This window comes from Antechinus flavipes, chromosome 4 (assembly GCF_016432865.1).
Source record: "Antechinus flavipes isolate AdamAnt ecotype Samford, QLD, Australia chromosome 4, AdamAnt_v2, whole genome shotgun sequence".
In the NCBI taxonomy this organism is placed as follows: domain Eukaryota; kingdom Metazoa; phylum Chordata; class Mammalia; order Dasyuromorphia; family Dasyuridae; genus Antechinus; species Antechinus flavipes.
Window position 1 is genome coordinate 114,231,903 of NC_067401.1, and position 19,870 is coordinate 114,251,772.

At 44.9% G+C, this 19,870-nt stretch overlaps 1 protein-coding gene and 1 long non-coding RNA gene across 2 annotated transcripts in view; one reads left to right on the plus strand and one right to left on the minus strand.

Annotated features, from left to right (window-relative positions):
• The window catches only part of ACACA (acetyl-CoA carboxylase alpha), a 217,361-nt gene extending 206,267 nt beyond the window's left edge, over positions 1-11,094 (plus strand). Inside the window, exons 53-54 of the mRNA XM_051994076.1 lie at positions 6,048-6,184; positions 6,991-11,094. Coding sequence (XP_051850036.1) covers positions 6,048-6,184; positions 6,991-7,114 — 261 coding nt within the window. The 3' untranslated portion in view covers positions 7,115-11,094. The remainder of the gene's footprint in view (positions 1-6,047; positions 6,185-6,990) is intronic.
• On the minus strand, positions 9,790-19,643 carry LOC127559919 (uncharacterized). The gene is made up of 3 exons (XR_007953229.1): positions 18,577-19,643; positions 14,452-14,660; positions 9,790-10,056 (listed from the first exon to the last, which is right to left on the minus strand). It is a non-coding gene; the product is annotated as an uncharacterized LOC127559919 (long non-coding RNA).
• Positions 19,644-19,870: the final 227 nt, after the last annotated feature.

The following is a 19,870-nucleotide window of genomic DNA, read 5'->3' on the forward strand; positions in this document are numbered from 1 at the left end:
CACTGAAATAGTGTAAAGCTTCTAGTCTGGTGGGTTTGAAGAAGAACTTGGATTGAAGTCATCTACCCCAAGAGAAGTTCTAGGAGAGAGACAGGGCATAGACAGAAGCAGGACCAAGGACAAAAGACTGAGTATTATTATCTGGGCTAGTGATTGGAACCACCTTCTGTATCCCGCCATTTCAGCAGAAAGTAAGTACTATGAGGGGTGGAAGGAAATCAGTGTTCTTTTGAGAACATTGTGGGGATATTATAATATGGTTTCTATTTCCTCAGGAGAGGACATGAGAAACTTGTGACTAATTTTAAATCTGGTAATTTTTCCTAAACCTCACATGATACAAAGTTTGTCTTCTGTTCTTTGAATAGCAGTTAGGAAAAAGTCTCCTGCCACAGCAGGCAGCAGATGAGCTGCAGACACCTGGAGTGGGGCTGGGAAAGCGAGCAGTGGGACCAGGCTAGTACCTTGGGGGGGGGGGGGGGGTCTGCATGGTTAGTTCTTGATAGACTTTCTCAGATAATTTGACAATGTCATGATGCTCGTAGACTGGTTGAACTTTTTAACTTTTCCTTTGAGGATCTATTGCAGTGCTTTATGTATTATTTGAATTTCCTGGTGCTGGGAAGATCGCATGTATTATTGTTAGCTGCTCTCTTTCCTTTTGACTTGAAATGTGGTGCTGCCATTCCTAATTATCAAAAACCCCTTTTGGAAATAAATAACAGCCATTATCCCCTTTGCTTTCTTGCTTCTTACATATTCCTCTGACTGAAGAAAGATACAGCCTGGATTTGGGATGGACATTAGTTTCCCAGTTTTCATGGAGAAGGAAAGCTGAAAATCCACTTGAAAGTAGGGGTACTAGCACAGCCTCCAACTGCAAACACCCGGCAGGAAGCTTGTACTTTCTAGTCTCTTAGTCCCATTTCACAGAAAGGTCATCCGCCCAAGAATGCATGAAGTTAGGTGGATCTGTGGTTCCACGTTGGGTTAGGGAAAAAATGAATTGAGACATACTGGACTAAGACCATAAAAATCCTTTTTCCCTCCAGATGACTGCCCGCTTGTACAACAGGAATTGAGTAGTTCTGGGTTCCTGCCCTAGCAAGGAGGGGAAGGCCACATCTCTCACACATAGCTAAGGCTTGGGCTGTTGTATCATTGTCCTTAGAAACTGCAGTGGGAGGTGGGAGGGGGGGAGTAAAGATTAGCGCAAATGAAGGAAGGAAAGTTGAGCTAGAAAGCTCCAGCTAGCAGGAGGCATGGTAAGGACCACGTCAGGCAGTTGTCAGGGAAGGAAAGACTCACCAGTGCCAAGTATTCCCACATCTCTTCTGCTGGCTTACATGCTCTTGCTGCAATGTTTGCAAAGAAACTTGTTGCATGATTTGGAGCAAATGGTTCATCTTCCAAATATCAGTTTTGTGATTTCTAAGTTGTAAGAATGGAGGAAGGCTCTTTCTAGGTTTCTACATTTCACTCATTGGGGAAGGGCCAGTGCCCTGTATATTGGAGTTATTGGCTGTCATACTTATTATGTAATATAGTGGACTTGAGCATTGATTGACCTAGCCAGAATAGCTTATCAGCTATTGTATTTAAGTAATGCTTGGGATGAAAATTTTCAAATAGTTCATTTAGATTTAATAAGATATAGTAATGACTAAAACAATTACTGGGGTTGAATAGTGTTCTAAAAGATACTTATCTGTCATTGCACAAGGAGATAGCTACAGATAAGTGTCTGTTCGACATTTGTATGGCTGTTTGGGATTATTTTTAGTAATTCATTGGTATTTCAGCAAAATGATTTAAAAAATGTTTAAAGATTTGTTTTTTGATACAAAACAAAGCATATCTCTGTTGTAAGATCCTATATAAATAGGATAAATAGGATCTTTATGGGGTTTGATCACTGCCGTGTAGCTCATGACCTACTATTTATTCCTGCTGTCCTCTATCCCTTGTAATTATGCTGGGTCATGATATTCACTCGTCTTTAAATCAGCATTGAGAACAGTCCTTATGTGTCAACCTTGGAAGAGACCCTCAAAACAATTTGGTTCATCCACCTTATTTTACAGAAGAGGAAACAGACCCAGAAGTGAAACGGTATCCCCAGACACATGTTGATTGAACTACACCCAAATCCCCCAGTGTTCTGCCTGCAAAGCCTGTGCTCTGCCGGTCCACCCTGCCTCCCTTGCAGGCAGGATCAGTAGGGAAGGAGACCAGAAAGTACAAGCTTCCTGTCAGGTGTTTGCAGTTGGAGACTGTGCTTGTCCCCCTACTTCCAAGTGGATTTTCAGCTTTCCTTCTCCAAGAAAACTGGGAAACTAATGTCCATCCCAAATCCAGGCTGTATCTTTCTTCAGTCAGAGGAATATGTAAGAAGCAACAAGACTGTTGCTTCTGGGACACTGGCCAGGAACTGAAGTTCAATTTTGTCAGCTTGGCAGTGAAGATCCAACCAACCATACAGAGTGATTACCTCCTTTTTAACTATTATGCTGATGTTCTATAAAAAGGGACAACCTTCAAGGAACAACTCAACGAATATTATGCTTCTGTTTCTGAGTTTGCATTTATTTGTTTTTTTTAAAGAAAAATGTCTAACTTAACAGCACTTTGGAGTGATGAAAAGGAAGAAAGAATGGTTTTCTCTAGAGGGCAACAAGCTTTCCAAGGTAGTGTCTGAGCATCTTTAGAAGCGGGCATCTCGTTAGCTAATACATTACACCAATCAAGAAGAGTTATCTTAAGCCACAATTAATCTGTTCCCTGGCATATGTTGATAGGAAAGCATCATGCTGTTACTTAATTAAAAGCAAACGGATTAAAAATGATTAATAAGAGTATTAAATATTCTCCTAGACTAAAAGCTTTGGGATTCTTGGGTAAACCTAGCTCTTCTCAGGTCTGAAACCCAAGAAGCATTTATGATTTTTTTTTCTTCCCATGAAATCTTCATAAGCATTTGGCTTTGTGTGCAGGGGGCTTGCATTGGAATCCTAGAGCAGTGTTCCTCCCCCACCCCCCACCCCCGCCCCCAAAGTCTTAAATACTGGTGATGGAAATATGAAAGTTTAGGAGACAATAAGTAGGTAGGATATTAGAAGTTGTATTTATGGAACTTGAGACAGCTTGGGAGTCATGTTATATCAGCTTAAGAAAAAGTTATATAGAAAAGACTAATAACAACAGTCATCTATTAGGCCTCTTGTGTGCAGAATACTCTCTTACAGTGTTAAGGAAGGGAGAAAATTTCAGCAAGAAAGCCCCAAGCCTGGGGGAATTTTAAAGTCTAGTAGAAACACACTAACACATGTGTTTAAATATGTGAGTATGTGTAGGTATAGTTTTCATATACTAGACAGCTAGAAAATAAAGAGTGCTCTAAGTGAGGAAGGAACATCATTATCAACTGAGAAGATCAGAGAAAACACCACGAAAAAAGAGGGCTTTGAATTGGTCTTTAGAGAATAGGAAGGCCTTCAACAAAGTCAGATGGAGGCAGTTGAGCATTCTGTGTATTAAAAATAGCCTGAGCTGAAGAGATCAGAATGAAGGAGATATTCAACGGCTGGAGAATGAAGCTTGAGCCTTCTGTTTTATATCTGAATGCCTAGCATGCATGGTGCAGGTGCTTAGGAAGTGTCTGTTGATTGAGTGAGAATAATTGTATAAGAAATACTTGAAAGGTTGGTGGGAGTCACTGTGTGGAGGACCTTGAATGACAGGCAGATGTGTCTGCAGAACAAACCACAGACATGACATGGTTCAATCTGTGCTGGGGGGAGAAGGCTGAGCATGGAGCTCTGCAGAACCCTGAGTCTGCCTGCCTTATCAAGGGCTGCGAGGCCCCAGTGACAGAATACGTACTCTGAAACTCTGGAGTGCTTCAGCTGTCAATTCCACCCAGCAGTGCCTCAAGTTTCCCCATCTGTAAAATGAGGATGCTCTCTATGCTCTGTCTGCCCCAGGATTGAATGAGTTAATGTTAATAAAACTTTCTGTAGCCATGAAGTCAGGAGTTAGGAATCAACATAAGCTGTCGTGCCATGACTACTGTAATAATGTTGGAAGGGCAGAGGAACCAAGAGCTTGTATCTAGAGCCTGTGTCCATAAAGTGTTCAAGATATCATAGGAAGTGTACAGATTTTTGACTTCAAGAGATAAAAAGACTTGGATTCAAGTCCTGCTTCTAATATGGATTGTAGCCTGCAGACTGCAGTGACTGTAGACAAGCCACTTAACCTCAGCACTATATATATAGGAGCTCTCTGAGAGGATAAGTTAGAGAAAAGATGCATTGGGAGAGGAATTTTGTAAAATGGTCATTATCTGTATGCTAAAAAAAAAAAGGGGGTGGGGGGGGAGAGTCCAGTATTTTTTCTCCACCTGTTATCTGTTAGTTCTCATATTATTCCTGGAAGATAAGAAAGTTGCTTTTAAAACTGGTTTATAGGATCATCAGCAGACTGGTCTCTCTCCATCCTGAGACTATACTGCCTTAAGGTGCAGGTAGTTTAGATAATCTTAGTGGAAAAAAGAAAACAAAAAATCATTAGAGAAACTTTTTTGTTGGTTTTGATTGCAGGAAAGTGGCGGAGTTGAAATGACAGCACTGATTTTTTTAGCATCTTCCATGCTGTCTATAAAATGTTAATTTAGGAACTCGCAGAATACCTACAATTTTAGACGACGCCTGAGATGAAATGGTGATACTTTTGTTTTAGAAATTTGGAAGAGTTGTGAGACGAGATTTGAACACTGCCTCCCCCACCCCCCAAGTGTTACTTCTCAGGATTGGAGATGAGAGTGAAGACCAGATAAGGGATCGTTTATTTTAAGAAAAGAATAAATAAACGGCCGGGAAATATTCTAGGCCTGCCTTCTACTTTCTAATAATATTTCTCTTTGGCCACGGGATGCTCATGGCAGTGAAATTAGTATTGGCCATAGGATAAAAGTGTTCAATAAGCAAGTGTCTCACAGCCAAGTCTCTAGACTCAAAGCCACGAGATTCACTAAATGCACCCACCTATTAAATTATAGTGCTTAGCTCATTGTCATTCTGACTTTGACTTCGTTAGTGATAACCGAGAAGGATAGCGCACCTTTAAATGACGAGCTTTGTGTTTAATTACCCAAACAAAATGACATAAATATGAATGAGCCCTAATGGTGGTACTTGGTTTTCCGGAAACCATTAACAAAATGATTCCTAAATGGTTTGTAAAGAAAATGAGAGGAGAAGAGAGCAACGAGAAGGCTATTAGGCTTCTAACACACTCCTGAATTATTATGTAGTCAACTACCTAGCAAATATCCAGCTAAATGATCTTGCCAAGAAAAAAGAGTGAAGTGGCTTGTTGAGATATTCATGGCTGTCGGTGCTTTGACCTCTTTTGATACTCTCATCGATACTGAAATGGGGGTTAGATGTCTGACCCCTCAGTGGGCTCCACACTAAAGGCTGGACTTAGACGATGGGAGCAGTACCACAGGCTCCCTGAGTGGGATGCAGAGAATCAGGATCTGCTGCTGTGAAGTTCTTTGGGTAGCCTTTGCTGTTGCTATGTTACTCATCTGAGTCCTGGGTGAGGGTGGGCAGCTGTCGACGGAAGCACCTCTAAGGCCTCAGAGAACAGGCCCTTAGGTTTGGGTTGGTATCTTTTTCTTTAACACTTTTCTCTCATCAGAGAGTAAGTACATTGTGAGTCACAGGTGATCTCGGTAGGCAGCTCTAGGCAGAGCTTTGAATGTGTATCACTTGTGTTTACTAAAAGAAATGAAGGGGGAGTGAGTAAATCATATTTTGACTTAAGCTAATTGTTTATTACCTCCTGCATCTGTGAAGGGAATCTCCTAGATCCTTGGTGTAATATTTTATATCCACTTGTAGGTAATTGGTAATTAAGCTTCAGGAATGGTAGCAGGGGGATCAGGCACATTGTGACAGTGCCATCAGTCAGCATGAGTTCAGCAGGGCCCTGTGCCCAGCCTAAAACCCTCTTCCTGACGACCAGACATTTGTCTGCAGGCCTATGTCTGGGACAACAACAAGGACCTGGTGGAGTGGCTGGAGAAGCAACTGACAGAGGAAGACGGCTTTCGTTCAGTGGTTGATGAAAATATAAAGTACATTTCAAGAGATTACATCCTCAAGCAGATCCGAAGGTAAGGCCGGCTGGGAAGGGGCTCCCTTACAGGAGAAAATGGACAACCTCTTCCCCAGCCAGTATCAAAAATTTTATAACACTGATGGATAAGTTGTTAAAGATGCACAGCAACATTATCCCAACAGAAAAGGGCTTTTGGCATTTCCCTTAAACAGTAAAATAAAAATGGTTCCTGAGTACAAATACATAGACTTGCACCATAGCTGTCTCTTTCCCCCATCCAGCAAAGGCCCACAGTGCTTCCTTTCTGGCATCGTATTATCCTTTAACAGTATCTAAGTCTCCCTGTGACTCCATATTGATTTGTCCACTTCTAGGGACGGTCCACCATGTTCACTTTTTTTTTTTAATTAAAGCTTTTTATTTACAAAACATATGCAGGGTCATTTTTCAACACTGACCCTTGCAAAATCTTCTGTTCCAAATTTTCCCCTCCTTTTCCCTAGATGGCAGGTAGTCCAATACATGCTAAATATGTTAAAATATCTGTTAAATGTTGAAATATATGTTAAATGTTAAAATATATGTTAAATGCTATATGTGTGTACATATACACACACACACAATATTCATACAGTTATCTTGCTGCAGAAGAAAAAGAAGGAAATAAAAAACCTGAGAAAGAAAACAAAACAATTGATGGCTCCATCCACTGAGACAGTTTATTTGCAGTTAGCCTTGTGAGACCTGGGAGTCTTTCTGGAAACTGTCTCTTTGGGAAGGGTGGGAGATGATCTCTGAGCCTGCTGGAGGGGACGAGCGCCTTCTGCCCTCTCACACTCTTGTACTTCTTTTCTCCTGTAGCTTGGTGCAGGCCAACCCTGAGGTTGCCATGGATTCCATTGTCCATATGACCCAGCACATCTCTCCTACTCAGCGGGCCGAAGTGGTTCGGATTCTCTCCACGATGGACTCTCCTTCAACGTAGGAGGAGCCTGCTGCTCTGCCCCGCCCTGCCCGTCTCCGTACAGTGAGAAGGGCCAGAGCTGCCGTTTGTGACTGAACTTTGACCACAGCTGTGAGTACAGAGAACAGATGCAGCACTGGAATGAATGGGGCTGCTTTTCTCCCCCTGGATTTTGTCTGGTTACATGGGACATGCTGGCAAAACCCCAAGAGATTACCTACAGCATCTATTTAACACAGAAGAGAATGCCTGCCTCTCCTGCCACATATGAAATGAGAAGACAATGAAGGGTACAAATCCATACCGTGAGGTCTTACTGAAATGAAGATAAGGTTATTCTTCCCTACCCAGCCCAACATCAACCCTCCCCCACTCCCCATTTCTTGGCAGAGTTCTAGGCAGTCAGAGGACCTACCTCCTCTCCTCCTCCCCCCAGCCTTATGAGTCTGCAGCCTCAGTTAAGCAGTGGAGGGTTGGGGAGGGTGTGAGACCAGCCGTGCAAGCAGCAAGCTTTGGGAAAAGAAGCCCTCTGCCAGATGATCCCAGCCCATTTGTCCCCCAGGTCCTGGGATTAGAGGGAGTATCATCCCTATCTAAAGGGCACCAAGACACTTGTTTAACAAGGAATCAATCAGTGGAGCTTGAAAACTAAGTGTGTTCTTTGGGGACTTTGAGACACTAGTGATCGAGAAAATGGAGCTTTGGCTATCCTTGAAGTAGAGGGTATTGAACCAGATCCTTTCAGAACAAATAGGTGGAGAGCCAGCAGAATCAAGAATCTGGCTCATCTTGCTGTTCTGTCCTGTCTTGCCTTTGGGGATAACAATGGCATCACTGTGTGAGGCTCTGGGCTTCTGCCAGGGGAGCGTGTGGGCTGCTTACACACTGTTATGGCTGGAGGGAAAACACAGTGGAAGTGCCATTTATTGGATTTAACATGTCTGCCCTTTGCTGTCTCTCAGTGCAAACTCTAGTTGCTTAAGCCATAGAGAAGGGGCTAAATCTGGTCCCTTCTTCAGGGTGCAGGAGGTCTTCATTATTAAGCCTGGAGCTTTGATAGTTGCGAGTTAATTTTCTGGTGCCTGGTCAGTGACTCTCTCCCATTTCCAATGCGGTTACATAGTTAACAGGCCTTCAGTCCCACTTTCTTCAGTCTTAACTTAGGTCCTAGCCTCTGACTTGTCTTCTCCTGTATCTCTCTGCTATCAGGATGGAAAGGAAATGACTTCCCACCCACCCCCCGACTCTTCCTTAGCTGTGCCCTGGTTGGGGGTGGGGCAGTGAGGACTGTGACTCCAAGCGCTGGCAAGGCTGTCCAATGGAATTGGGACCCACATGACCTTAATTAATAGCATTTACAACTCAGTTACGGTGCTGCTGTCTTCAGGGACCTCCCCGGCCAGCTGTAGGGGCATACTGAGGGGGGGGAAGTGTTAGTATTTATTTTTCCACAAGTAGCTAATTTAAGGAAAGAATTTCACTTTTCATCCTTCTGTGCGTCAGCCAGTCTTAACCCAGCCCAGAAGGTGTTGGGAGCCTGGAAGCAGGGCAGCAGCTGCTTTTTCCTTGAGAGTTAATTACACCTGACACTGTTTACAAACAAGGGAAGCCCTAAGACATCTTTTGCCGTATGTTTTTTATAGAAAGCTCCAGTTTTGAGCCTTAACCCTATAGTTGACAAAGCTCTGGCTCTCCTTGGAAATTTCCACCTGCAGACTGGCTAGCTGAGCTTATCTCCCATTCTGAATTACAAGCACACTCTTGAATGTGTAAATGAATCAGAGTCTGATAATATGGCTGTTGTAAAGGGGAGATGACCAGTCTGGGAGATGAGAAGTCCGGCGTGATCAAACACCAAACAAAGGGAGGGAGCCTTCAGAACTGCTTTAGGCTTTGGACCAGTTAAGAGGGGAATCCAGTCACCGTGACATTTTTCTGCAGGAACTATATACTTCCCTACACCTCCAGGCAGTGTTAAGTGCTATACCAGTCTTAATCAACTCTCTTGGACAGCAGCAATGTCTCAGTGATCGTGTGCCCACGCTGCTGTAAAGTAGACCCCTTTTTACCTATGGTCCCAATTACTGCCCCATTTCAAGGAGAAGGACCTTGTTCAAAATAAGAAGCTCTTCCTGCCTCCTTGAGTTTCTCTCTCCGGGCAGTGGTGCCCTGGACCGGACCTTTCTACAGGGTCAATAGTCAAGTGTCTCAGCTTGTGAAAAGTCAGATCTTCTCACTGTGTCATGCAGATACAAGCTTACTGAGGCAAGAGGATTAGAAATGATGTATTGACCAAGTCTTGCTTGAACTGAGATTGTCATATTATCTTTTCATTCTGCTCACAAATCCACATTTACTTGTCTTGGGTGGACCAAGACCCTGAGGCGAACCGGAGCTTGGGGCAGATGTGCCCCCAGCCCTCCCATGTGGAGAGAACCACACGCTCATGAAATAAACCTCTGAATCACACACAGCTTGCACTCTGTCCTGATCCCATCCTCGATGGGATCTGTCCTTTTCTCCGCTCCATTTTCAGCTGCTGAGGCCATGCTGGCTTTGGGAGGGTTATTAGCAAGAGCACTGGGAATTCTCGTCAGAGCTTCACATGACTATGCACTCAGCTGCCCCATTCACATAAGGACATCACAAACCTGTACAATGCAGCAAGTTACAGTAACACAGAATGGAAAACTAAACCATATATATATATATATATTTCTTTTTTAAGTGTCCTTGTCCAACCCGAGATCTTAAATATCTAGATGAAGTTGTCATATACACTTGCTCAAAGGAGACCATCTTTTTCAGTCTGAATTCAACTTGTGATGAGCCAAATAAAGAAATCAACTTCCCAGTAAAGGCAGATGCCAGTAAGATTGAACCTCTTCTCTCCAAGGTATGATCTGACTCGTCTTGCCCTAGGGAGGCCGAGGCAACATCAGAAGGGGTCAGCTCAGAGGTGTCTGTTAAACCAAGACAATAGATGGATGGGATGTTAATTTTTCCTTGTCTACTTAATTATCACATCTACTAAGAAATTGAATATACAATCCTATGTGTGTGCTTTTTAAAGAGAAAAAAACCACCCAACCCAAAAGTTCATTGTCTTTCTTGAGAAATCTGTAGTGAATACAGAGTGTTCTTCTAATATAGTCAATCTAATTAACACTGGGACCAAGTGGCAGATATTAGAAATTTTACAGAGAGGTTTCTTCCTTATTTAGCCAACTGTACACTTGCCTTTTAGTCCACATAAGAACTTTAAATTGCACCCTTGGATGCCAGAAGCTTTTTTTTTTTTTTCCAAATTCTGCCTGCCAGGCAATTGTCATAGACTGGGAATTGGAAGACCTATGTTCCCCTAGGTCAGGTAACTGTACTACTCTGCCTCAGTTTTCACCCACTGAAAAATGGAGCCTGATCCATTCTTTTCATGATGCAAGGACAAACCAAGGAGATCTCATTGAGAGAAAGCTGCATTGTCTACTAGAATAGCTACACGTCAGGGTGGTGGCTGACACTTAACCTTAGTTATTACTTTGCTGAGGCAAAACCGAGGCTGGCTTGTTGGCCTGGGCACCAGAATCACTGTTCCAAAAATGAAATAAAAGTACATGTTAAAAAGTCATGTAGAAAAGATCCGTCTAATTTGCTCTGAGCTGGAAATCACTGATGGAGGGGAAGGGCAGGGCGGGGAGGAATTAGGCTCAAGAAGTTTAGGTCCCTTAAGTTGCTGCTCAGTTTCAGAAAGAATGAGAGACCAGGGTCTCCTCTGGCCACTCTGGCAAACAGGATTTGTTGCTTTCCTTGTTACCTTCACAGAAATGGAGGAAGGAAAGAAGGGAGGCTTACACGTTGTCGTCTGTCTGGGAGAGACCGTGCACAATTACTGTTATTGCCTTTTCCTTTTGGGAAGCTGCCTGGCATGTCCATACTCTCTGCTGCTGCAGAGTCTCACTTACCTCACAAGTTTCTTTTAATAAAAGACAATTTAAAACCCACAGTCAACTTCTGTCTCTTCATGGACTCAAGTGGCACTGCTTTATTTGGGGGAAGGGAGTAAGGATCAAGTGAAAGAGCAATTAAACATACATGGAAGGTTGATCTATCTCTAGTCCTACAAGCCATCTCTTCAGTTTAAAAAAAAATACAAAGTCTCCAGTAAGTTTTGAAGCTAGGATTTTTTTTTTCTTTCATAATACAGTGAGTACAGCACCCAAAGAGTCAATCAATTCACAGACAAATACCAGGAATTTACAGTCTTGAGGATGTGAAAAAATTATTGTGCTGTGCTTCAGTGATTGAAAAAGTTTTCTTTCAGTAATAAATTTGAATTTGTTGTCTCCTGCTCCCTGCCCCCAAGGTTGTAAAGAGCTTTAAGTGTCAGGCTGGAGACTTTGAACGTTGTGTAGGCCTTGAAGAGCCACTGAGTTTTTGGCTGGTGAGTGAGACATCACAACAGGACTGAGGAAGCAGTTTAGTTTGGGGAAGAGAGCACTAGACTAAAAGTCAAGTCACTCCATCATAATAACCTGGTAAATCACAATCTCTGAGCTCAAGCATTCTCATATATAAAGTGGATCAGGAGGGATGCTAAGACAAAGCTTAAAATCCCCAGATCACCCAAGAATCTACACCAGGAATATAAAAGTAACAAGAATTAAATTGGATATTGGGGTTGCCATATTATCCCTAGATCTTCCCCCACATCTCTGAGAGACACTAAGACAAAGTGATGTGTACAGGGTGGGATTAGGGTTGGGGGGAAGGGGGGAATGATCTTGAGGATTTCGAGTTTCCCAGATCTTTTCTTGGGAAATGAAGGGACTCTACATGTGTCTCCACACAGAATGGAAGGAGATGGACACATGTGTCCCTATAAAAAGGAAATTCTCAGTCTTTTGGGATTGTATTGCATTACAACATAGAACAGAAACCTCCTGTTTAGAATTAAAGATACAAGGTTAGGACAAAAACATTTCCTGCCAGAAAGTAATCATCCTAGTACTGGATTATATGGATATGTTTGACCCCTTGAAAATGCTTTTACACATCAACTAGCAGGCACTTATTAAACATTTATTATTGTCAGGCATTCTGTTGAGTGCTGGGGATACAAAGCAAGTCAAAACACTTCCTTGTCCTCAAGGAGCTTACATTCTAATTGGAAAGGCATCATAAATCAATGAACTAGATAGAGGATAAAGGGAAGATAGCCTTACAGAGGAAGATATTGGGGGGAGGGGAAGAAGAGGGTCCCAGATACATCCCGGGGAAAAGCTGGCAGTTTTTTTTTTTAAATCATTCATTTTTATTTTTTTCTTTATTGGCATTCTTTTTTTTTAAATTATAGTTTTTTATTTACAAGATATATGCATGGGTAATTTTTCAGCATTGACAGTTGCCAAACCTTTTGCTCCAATTTTTCCCCTCCTTTCCCCCATCCTCTCCCCCAGATGGCAGGTTGACCAATACATGTTAAATATATGTTAAATACAATATAAGTATGCCTGTTCCTTACAGTTATTTTGCTGTGCAAGAAGACTCGGACTTTGAAATAGTGTACAATTAGCCTGTGAAGGAAATCAAAAATGCAGGCGAACAAAAAATATAGGGATTGGGAATTCTACTTAATGGTTCATAGTCATTTCCCAGAGTTCTTTCACTGCGTGTAGCTGGTTCAATTCATTACTGCTCTATTGGAACTGATTTCATTCATCTCATTGGCATTTGTTGTTAATTCAAGTCCTCTGATTGCATGACTGGCATTCTATGCAAGGTAGGAAGGGCTAGGGAACATTTACTGTAAAGGCATGATGCTGTACAGGGCAAGGTGCACCTCATGAAGAACTGCAGGTATTCTTGATAATCTGCCTTTCCTCTAAACTCTGAAGATGGAGTGGTCACCTTGGCCATTATGTCTACCCCAGCACCAGTCCTTTATTGGACTTTGATTGGAAGTACATGAAGATGGTGATGATCAGAGGAGACAGTCCCGTGGTTTGGTAATCATTAAGGCAAGTCACCAAATGGTTTTCTGTTCCATTTTTAGCAGCAGCAGGTATCTGGGAAAGTGAAACCCCCATCACATCTGCCCCACCTTCACGCCTGGCTTAGGACACATTTCCCATGTTGCTCTTCTATTTCCTTTCTGTTCAGATGGTCTGAATGTTCTAATGACAAGATGGTTTGTTCCACCAAGATCATCAAGGAAGAAAATAGTGAAAAAGAAGAGCACCAAACTAAAAGCATTGGGGAAGAGTAGAGAGGAGGGAGGGGTCTCCTACTGATAATTAGGAAGAACCAAGGGAATGCAATAGATCCCCCCCCCCCCAAAAAAAAAGCTGGAATTATCATCCCTTCATCATGTTACTAATGAGGAAGGGACAGCCAACATGGAAAGCTAGAGAGAATGAGGAGGCCATGGCTGGAAGGATTCGCTTCAGTAGGATGCAAAGGATGGAAGGCTACAGCAAAGCAGCCCTACTGAAATGAAAGGGACCTCCAAAGGTGAGCAAGTTTAACCAGTACGGGGAGTAACGAAACCTCCACTTGGGAGGACTGAGAACAACTGAAAGCTGAAGCAAGCTCTTCTGCTGCTGTTTTGTTTTAGGGTAGGGAAGATCCAAGTGAGGGCTGGCAGACGGAGGTGGGACTGAAAGACTAGGAGCACTTGGAGCAAGGGAGAAGACCAGAGTGGTCAAAGATAAGGGAGAGAGGTCAGACCCAGCTATGAGGAAGGTCACCTCATCCTTACAAAGTGGGAAAGTGAAAGACATGCAAGTTAAGGGAGGTTAAGGGAGGAGGTGGAGGGAAAACTAAGGAAGGATGAGATTAGGTCATGAGTAAGAGCTGTTGGAAGCTTGGAGGCAAAGCTCCCCAGAAAGATTGGGAACAGCTGCTGTGGAGAGAGTAAAATAGGGAGAAAAGTAGAGATGACTGCAAATACTGCCCAGCTACCTAACAGATTTTAGTGGACAGTCAACGTGGTTCCATGACTTCCTTTGGGAATGTTCATTTGCACTGAAGTAGGAACAGAGAAGGCAGATCATAGGAAGTCAAGGTGAACAAGATGAGAAAATCCAGGGGAGAAGGTGGTGTTAGTGAAGTGGATGACCAAGGCAGGACAAAATGGGTGATGAACAGATAACATGATGCATCCAAAGCCCTGAGATCTTCAGTTCTGGCAAACCTCACTTTGATTTGGGGAGGTGAAAAATATCAGAATTCAGAACGTGACAGGAACTTAACAGATCCTGTAAACTAAGGGTTCTTCACATTTTTGGATCCTGGCCAGTCCATTATACAAAAATATTTTAAAAACCTGCAGCCCCCAAAATTAGAGTGATTTGACTTACTGAGGTCATGCAGTTAGCAAGCAGAAGCAGCTGAATTCAAACCCGAGAGTTCTGCGTCCATATCCATCGGTTCTACGGCTATAACTGGCAGCGGGGTGGCACGGGGCCTGCAAGTCAGGAAGTGTCATCCTCCTGCGTTCTGGCCCCTGGGTGATCCTGGACAAGGAAATTAAGTTGGTGGGCCTTCGTTTCCCTGTCTGTAAAACAAGCTGGAGAAAGAAATGGCAAAACGGACACCACTGAAAATGGCTACCACATGAGCAAGCTTAGAATTTTGTAGATGACAATTTGGGGAGATGGGGAACTCTAAGATAGAGTGTTCTGGTGGGTAGCAGAGGCAGAGATGGTCAAGTTCCAAAGAACAGAAGAATGTATGTCGGGGCTAGCTCCCTGGAGGACCTCGGGCCAGCCCGAGTCCTTGGTGTTAATGGAGAAGTGACAAAGGCAGGAGAGCCCCGAGGCTGGTCAAAGATGGAGCCCCTCATTTCCAATCCTTATATACCTTAGTACAATTACGTCATTGCAGCATACTGAATATGTGTGAACTAGAGAACCATTACATCACCATACTAAGTACTAAGTATATATGTGACCTGGAGAACCATCTCATCAGCTCCACTGAGCTAATAAATAGACTTCTCCAGAGTTCCGGCTCTACAGAAGGAGGCGAAGAGGATGACGGTACACTCCGATGTTAAAGTGATCCGGTCTTTTCTATTACTTGGTTTGATTTTCATTATTGTTACCATTCTCCAAGTGAAGACTGCCTCCTCGCCCCCTAGGACTTGAGCTCCAAACAGTCAATTCCTAAGGTAGTACACCGAGACCCAAAGATGCTGAAGGGACATCCAGTTCCTGGCTCTGGCCGAGCCTTCCCACCTTCTTCCTTCTGGTATCATGTTTCTAACCTCTGAACTTCCTCGTCCCCCAAAATCTGCTCCCCTGTAGTCTTTGATGGAGCCCCTTCCTTAGAGAGCCCTCAAGGCCAGTCTCTGTTTTGGGGCCGTTTTTCATGGCCGCCACTTTGGGGATGCTTCGGACGCACCCGGCTCTCTTGCTTCTCCTTGGCTTCCCTGCCCAGCTCTGCATCTCTGGGGCTGCTTGCCTTCCTCCAAGGCTCTGTCCTCGGTGCTCTCTCGGACAAGCTTATTCAATCCCCAGCGTCCTCTCTTGAAGGTTGGTGCTCATATATAGACTTCTAGGCCCACAGCCCTCTGCCCCCTAAGGCTCCAGACCACTTGCCTTGGATTGGAAATGTAGGTCCTGTTGGCATATGGCTCACAGCAAAAACAGCTTTTTCCTCCTTCCAGGAGGAACTGTTTCTCAGCCCAGTACCCAACTTCCATATTCCCAGCCTTGAGGTCATCCTGGGCTCCCTTCCACATATTCCATTCAGTAAATGAGAAAACATTGTAAACCTTAAAATGCTATATAAATTATTTTAATATGATTATTTCTCTCCTCCCCTCTGCACGGTTCTGATTGTCACTCACTCACTCAAAGGCACATATCATTTCCTTGAAGCTCCTTGTGTCTTCTCTTTATAACCATCCTCCCCCTCCCCCAGCTCTGGGGGGATCCTTGCCGGCACCCCATTTACTCAGACCTTTTAATGGATCTTCCCCCCCAGAGCAATGGTATTGCCCTGACTTAGGAGACTTACTCCTCTCCTATCAGTCCATCAGGTGACCCTGGCTGTTTCTCACAGGATTTACCCCATCTCTGACTCCCGGCATTTTCTTTGTTCCCTGTACCCGGAATGATGTTCTCTCTCCTTTCCACCTCTTGGCTTCCTACCTTCCACAAAATGCCTTTCCCAGCCATTTCCTTAATGCCAGCGACTTCCCTTTGTTCATTATTTTCACTACATCCTGTACAGTTGTTCACGTGTTCTCTCCATTAGACTGTGAGCTTTTTGAGAAGTATCTTTTGCTTTTCTTTGTATCCCCAGCACTTAGCACAGTGTCTGGCACGAAGAAATGAGCTTAATGTTTATTAATTGATATTCCAGGCAAATCTGATCACTTACCACCTCGATCACCCAGAAAGGACCCACCTGCTTTCTATCATTTCCTTATGTTTGTTCACAGGAAAAGCTCTCCCCTCTTTCCAGCATACCCTAAGGTCTTAAATTCTTTCCCCTCTCCCCAACTATACATCTCCCACCATAAGTTACTACAACCTCCTCCAGCTCACAAAGCTAATAAGTATCAGAAAAGGTTGTCTTCAAATACAGATTCATTTGGACCTATTCATTCACTGCTTTTGAGCAACCATAATCAAAATCACAAATATTTGAGTACTTTTTTTCAAGTACATAAACTTTATACATGGCCACAAGCCAACTGCAAAATAGATTTGACCATAAAATTTAGATGCACTCTGCCTAATATTTTCATGTAAATAAACTTGGGGATAGGGAGCAAGAGATAACAAATTCAAATTTATTACTGAAAGTAAGAAAACTTTTTCCATCACAGAAACACAGCACAATAGTTCTCTCACATCCTCATCACTGTAAATTCCTGGTATTTGTCTGGGAATGGGAAAACAAAGTCGATTCTTTGGATGCTGCACGCTAAATGGACTCTAAGACTTCATTGTATTATGAAAGAAAAAATCGTGGCTTCAGAACTTGCTGGAGACCTTGTATTTCCCCCTCATCAAAGCACAGTATAGTTGTAAGAACACCTGACTAACTTGGGAGAAAACATGGTTTCTCCTACCAGCTTGAGCTTTTCTTGATGAATAACCTTGGATATAAAACACTTCCCATCTCTGATCTCAATTTACGTGATTTCTAAAACAAGTGTCTTTGATATTTCCTCCTGGACTTCTCTTTTCCATCTCTTTCTCCTGGCTTCCGTCAAGCGGCAGCTCAAACCCCACCTTCTATAAGGCTTTCCCCATCCTCCTGAAAGCTCTCCCTCTGCTAATTAGCCCCAATTCATCCCGTCTAAAGCAGGTCTGTACATAGTTGTTTACATGTCGCCTTCTTGAGAACAGACCGTCTTTTGTACCCTCATCTTCAGAGCTTAGAACACATAGTAGGTGCTTAATAAAATGTCATCGGCGATGTGAAAACCATGAGATTTGCCCTCACTTAACTCTAGGCCTGCTCTCACAACCCTAAAGTTCTCTCACAATAATGCCGGGAAACTCTGGAGTTGTAGCTCATGCACACAAATCCTACCTCTATTTTGTGCATCTGTCTACAAATGGCATCTTGAGAGTTAAATCCACAAAGTCTCCATTTTATAGGAGGAGAGAAACTCCTGAACTCTTTATATGCATTTAAAAGTCTTTAGCCTCAAAAACACTCAGGAAAATATCAGGGAAACTGTCAGTTTTCCAAAGCAGAAGATCAAAGTGACGGCATCTTTTCATTTAAACCTTTTGTTGCACCAACAGTCTTAAGAGGAATAAGAAAGATCAAAATCAAAATGGAAACAAACTCTATCTTTGTAGCTGTTTTTATTTTAGTCTTTTCTCTCAATTTGGGCCACAAAATAGGTCAGCTCCATTACTGATCAGCCTTCCCACAAATATTTAAAACAAATTGAATAGCACACCCAATACCCATCACAATTACACCAGGCACAATAACTAAATTAGCAATTCAACAAAATAATTGGAAATGCGATTCTCTCTATTCCACCAGCCTCCCTCGAGGGTTTATCCCATCTATGGGGGGAAACTCAGCTTTACTAATTCTGCAGCTAATTAGAGACACACTTGTAAATGAAGTTGTTTGTCTTAAAGTTGAAATTCTCTTCTGGGGGGTGGGGAGAAGATGAGAAGGTTCGGGGACAGAGACAGATTCCTCCCGCGCAGGGCCTGGAGAGCGGGGAGGGACCTCGGAGCCCACCTACTTCACCCCCCTTTGTATTCTGCAGGTGAACACTCTGAGGTCCACGAAGGTTAAGTGACTCTCAGATCCCACAGCCGGTAATAGGATGGCTGGGACCCACACTCCAGATCCCGCGCTCATTAGCAGCCATATTCTAAATTAAAGCTGAACCGCTGTTCAGTCGGCCTGTTCTCTGGCAGTTCAGGCCTCGGTGGAGCCAGAGAGGCCCCCTGGGCAGACCCGCCGGCAGGAGGGGGGGGTCACACAAGCCCTACCTTTGCCAAGGGCCGCGGTGGCGGCGGGGGCAGGAAACCTCCTGCGGGTAACAGGTCCAGCGGGACCAGGGCCAGAGGCACGGCACAAACAGTCGGGCCGGCGGCCAGAGGTCCTGGGGGCCACTCGGGGTCAGCGCTTGGGGCAGCGCGGATCTCGCCGCCGCCGGACGGCTCGGCGGGTGACCCGGGACGGGCGGGGAGCGGCAGGACCGCCCGTGCCCCAGCGTCCCCAGCTGCAGAACGAGCTCTGCCCTGGGCGGCCACCGAGTTTCAGCCCGGACCCTTAGGCCACTAGGGATGCGGGTCTCCTCCGGTTGCCGCCCTCCCGGCCTTTGCTAAGGGAACGGGGGGTGGGGGCCCCGCAGGAAAACCAGCGTCCCTGGTGTCTGTCAGCGGCAGAGCCTGTCTGAGGGTTCGGCCCATTGGTTTAATCGGACTTTGGAGCAGCGGGCCGAGAGGCGCGCTCGAGGTTTCACCCCCCTTTAAAGGAAGGCATCAATGCCCGTCTCTCCCCACGTAACGGGGAAGTCCAACGGTTACTCTCCCTCGCCCTTCTCCGAGGCCGCGACCTCTTCCCCAGGCTCCCCCGGGCTGGGCGGCGGGCGGCAGCGGCAGGGCCCGGCTCCCTCGCGGAGGCTCTGCGCCGGGCAGCTCGGCCCTGGGCGACGCCGGCGGATGAAAGCGTGCCCTCCGCGGGGCCGCCCCCTTCCCGAGGCTCTCCTCCGGCCCAGGTAGGGGAGGGAGCCGGAGGGGGGCCTGCTTAAGCGCTGATAAGTAAATTCAAAAGCACCCTCGGTGCAGCTCTGACTCTGGCGTTACTGCTTATCTTTTCAAACAATATGAACTCCAAGTTATCACATTTAAAGTGTTCCCCATTAGCCTTTTAACATTACATTCAGCTCTTAAACCCAGTGCAATGTGCCACATACGTTAAAGGACACAAGAGTCACACTGAAAATCACTTTAAGGCTTAATGTAGTCAATTCCCACCAGAACCGGGCGCGGATGAGGCCCCGGTTGGCCTCTGGACGCCGCGAGGAGCGGCCGAGCCCGGCAGCCCGGGCCTGCCCCTGCCTACTCGGTGCCGTCACTTCTGGACCGTTCCGGACGGTCCCCGAGGGAGAGCCCGCTGCCCGTCTAGGGGAGCACAGGGAGCCCCAGGACCGGCCCCCGGGCAGTGCTTGGGGCGGGGGCGCGTTCTGGGCAGGCTCCGGGGAGCCCCCGGTGCCGCCGCGCCGCGGGGCCGGGCTGGAGCTGGAGGCGAGGCAGGAATCTCAGATCAGTAGGCTAATTG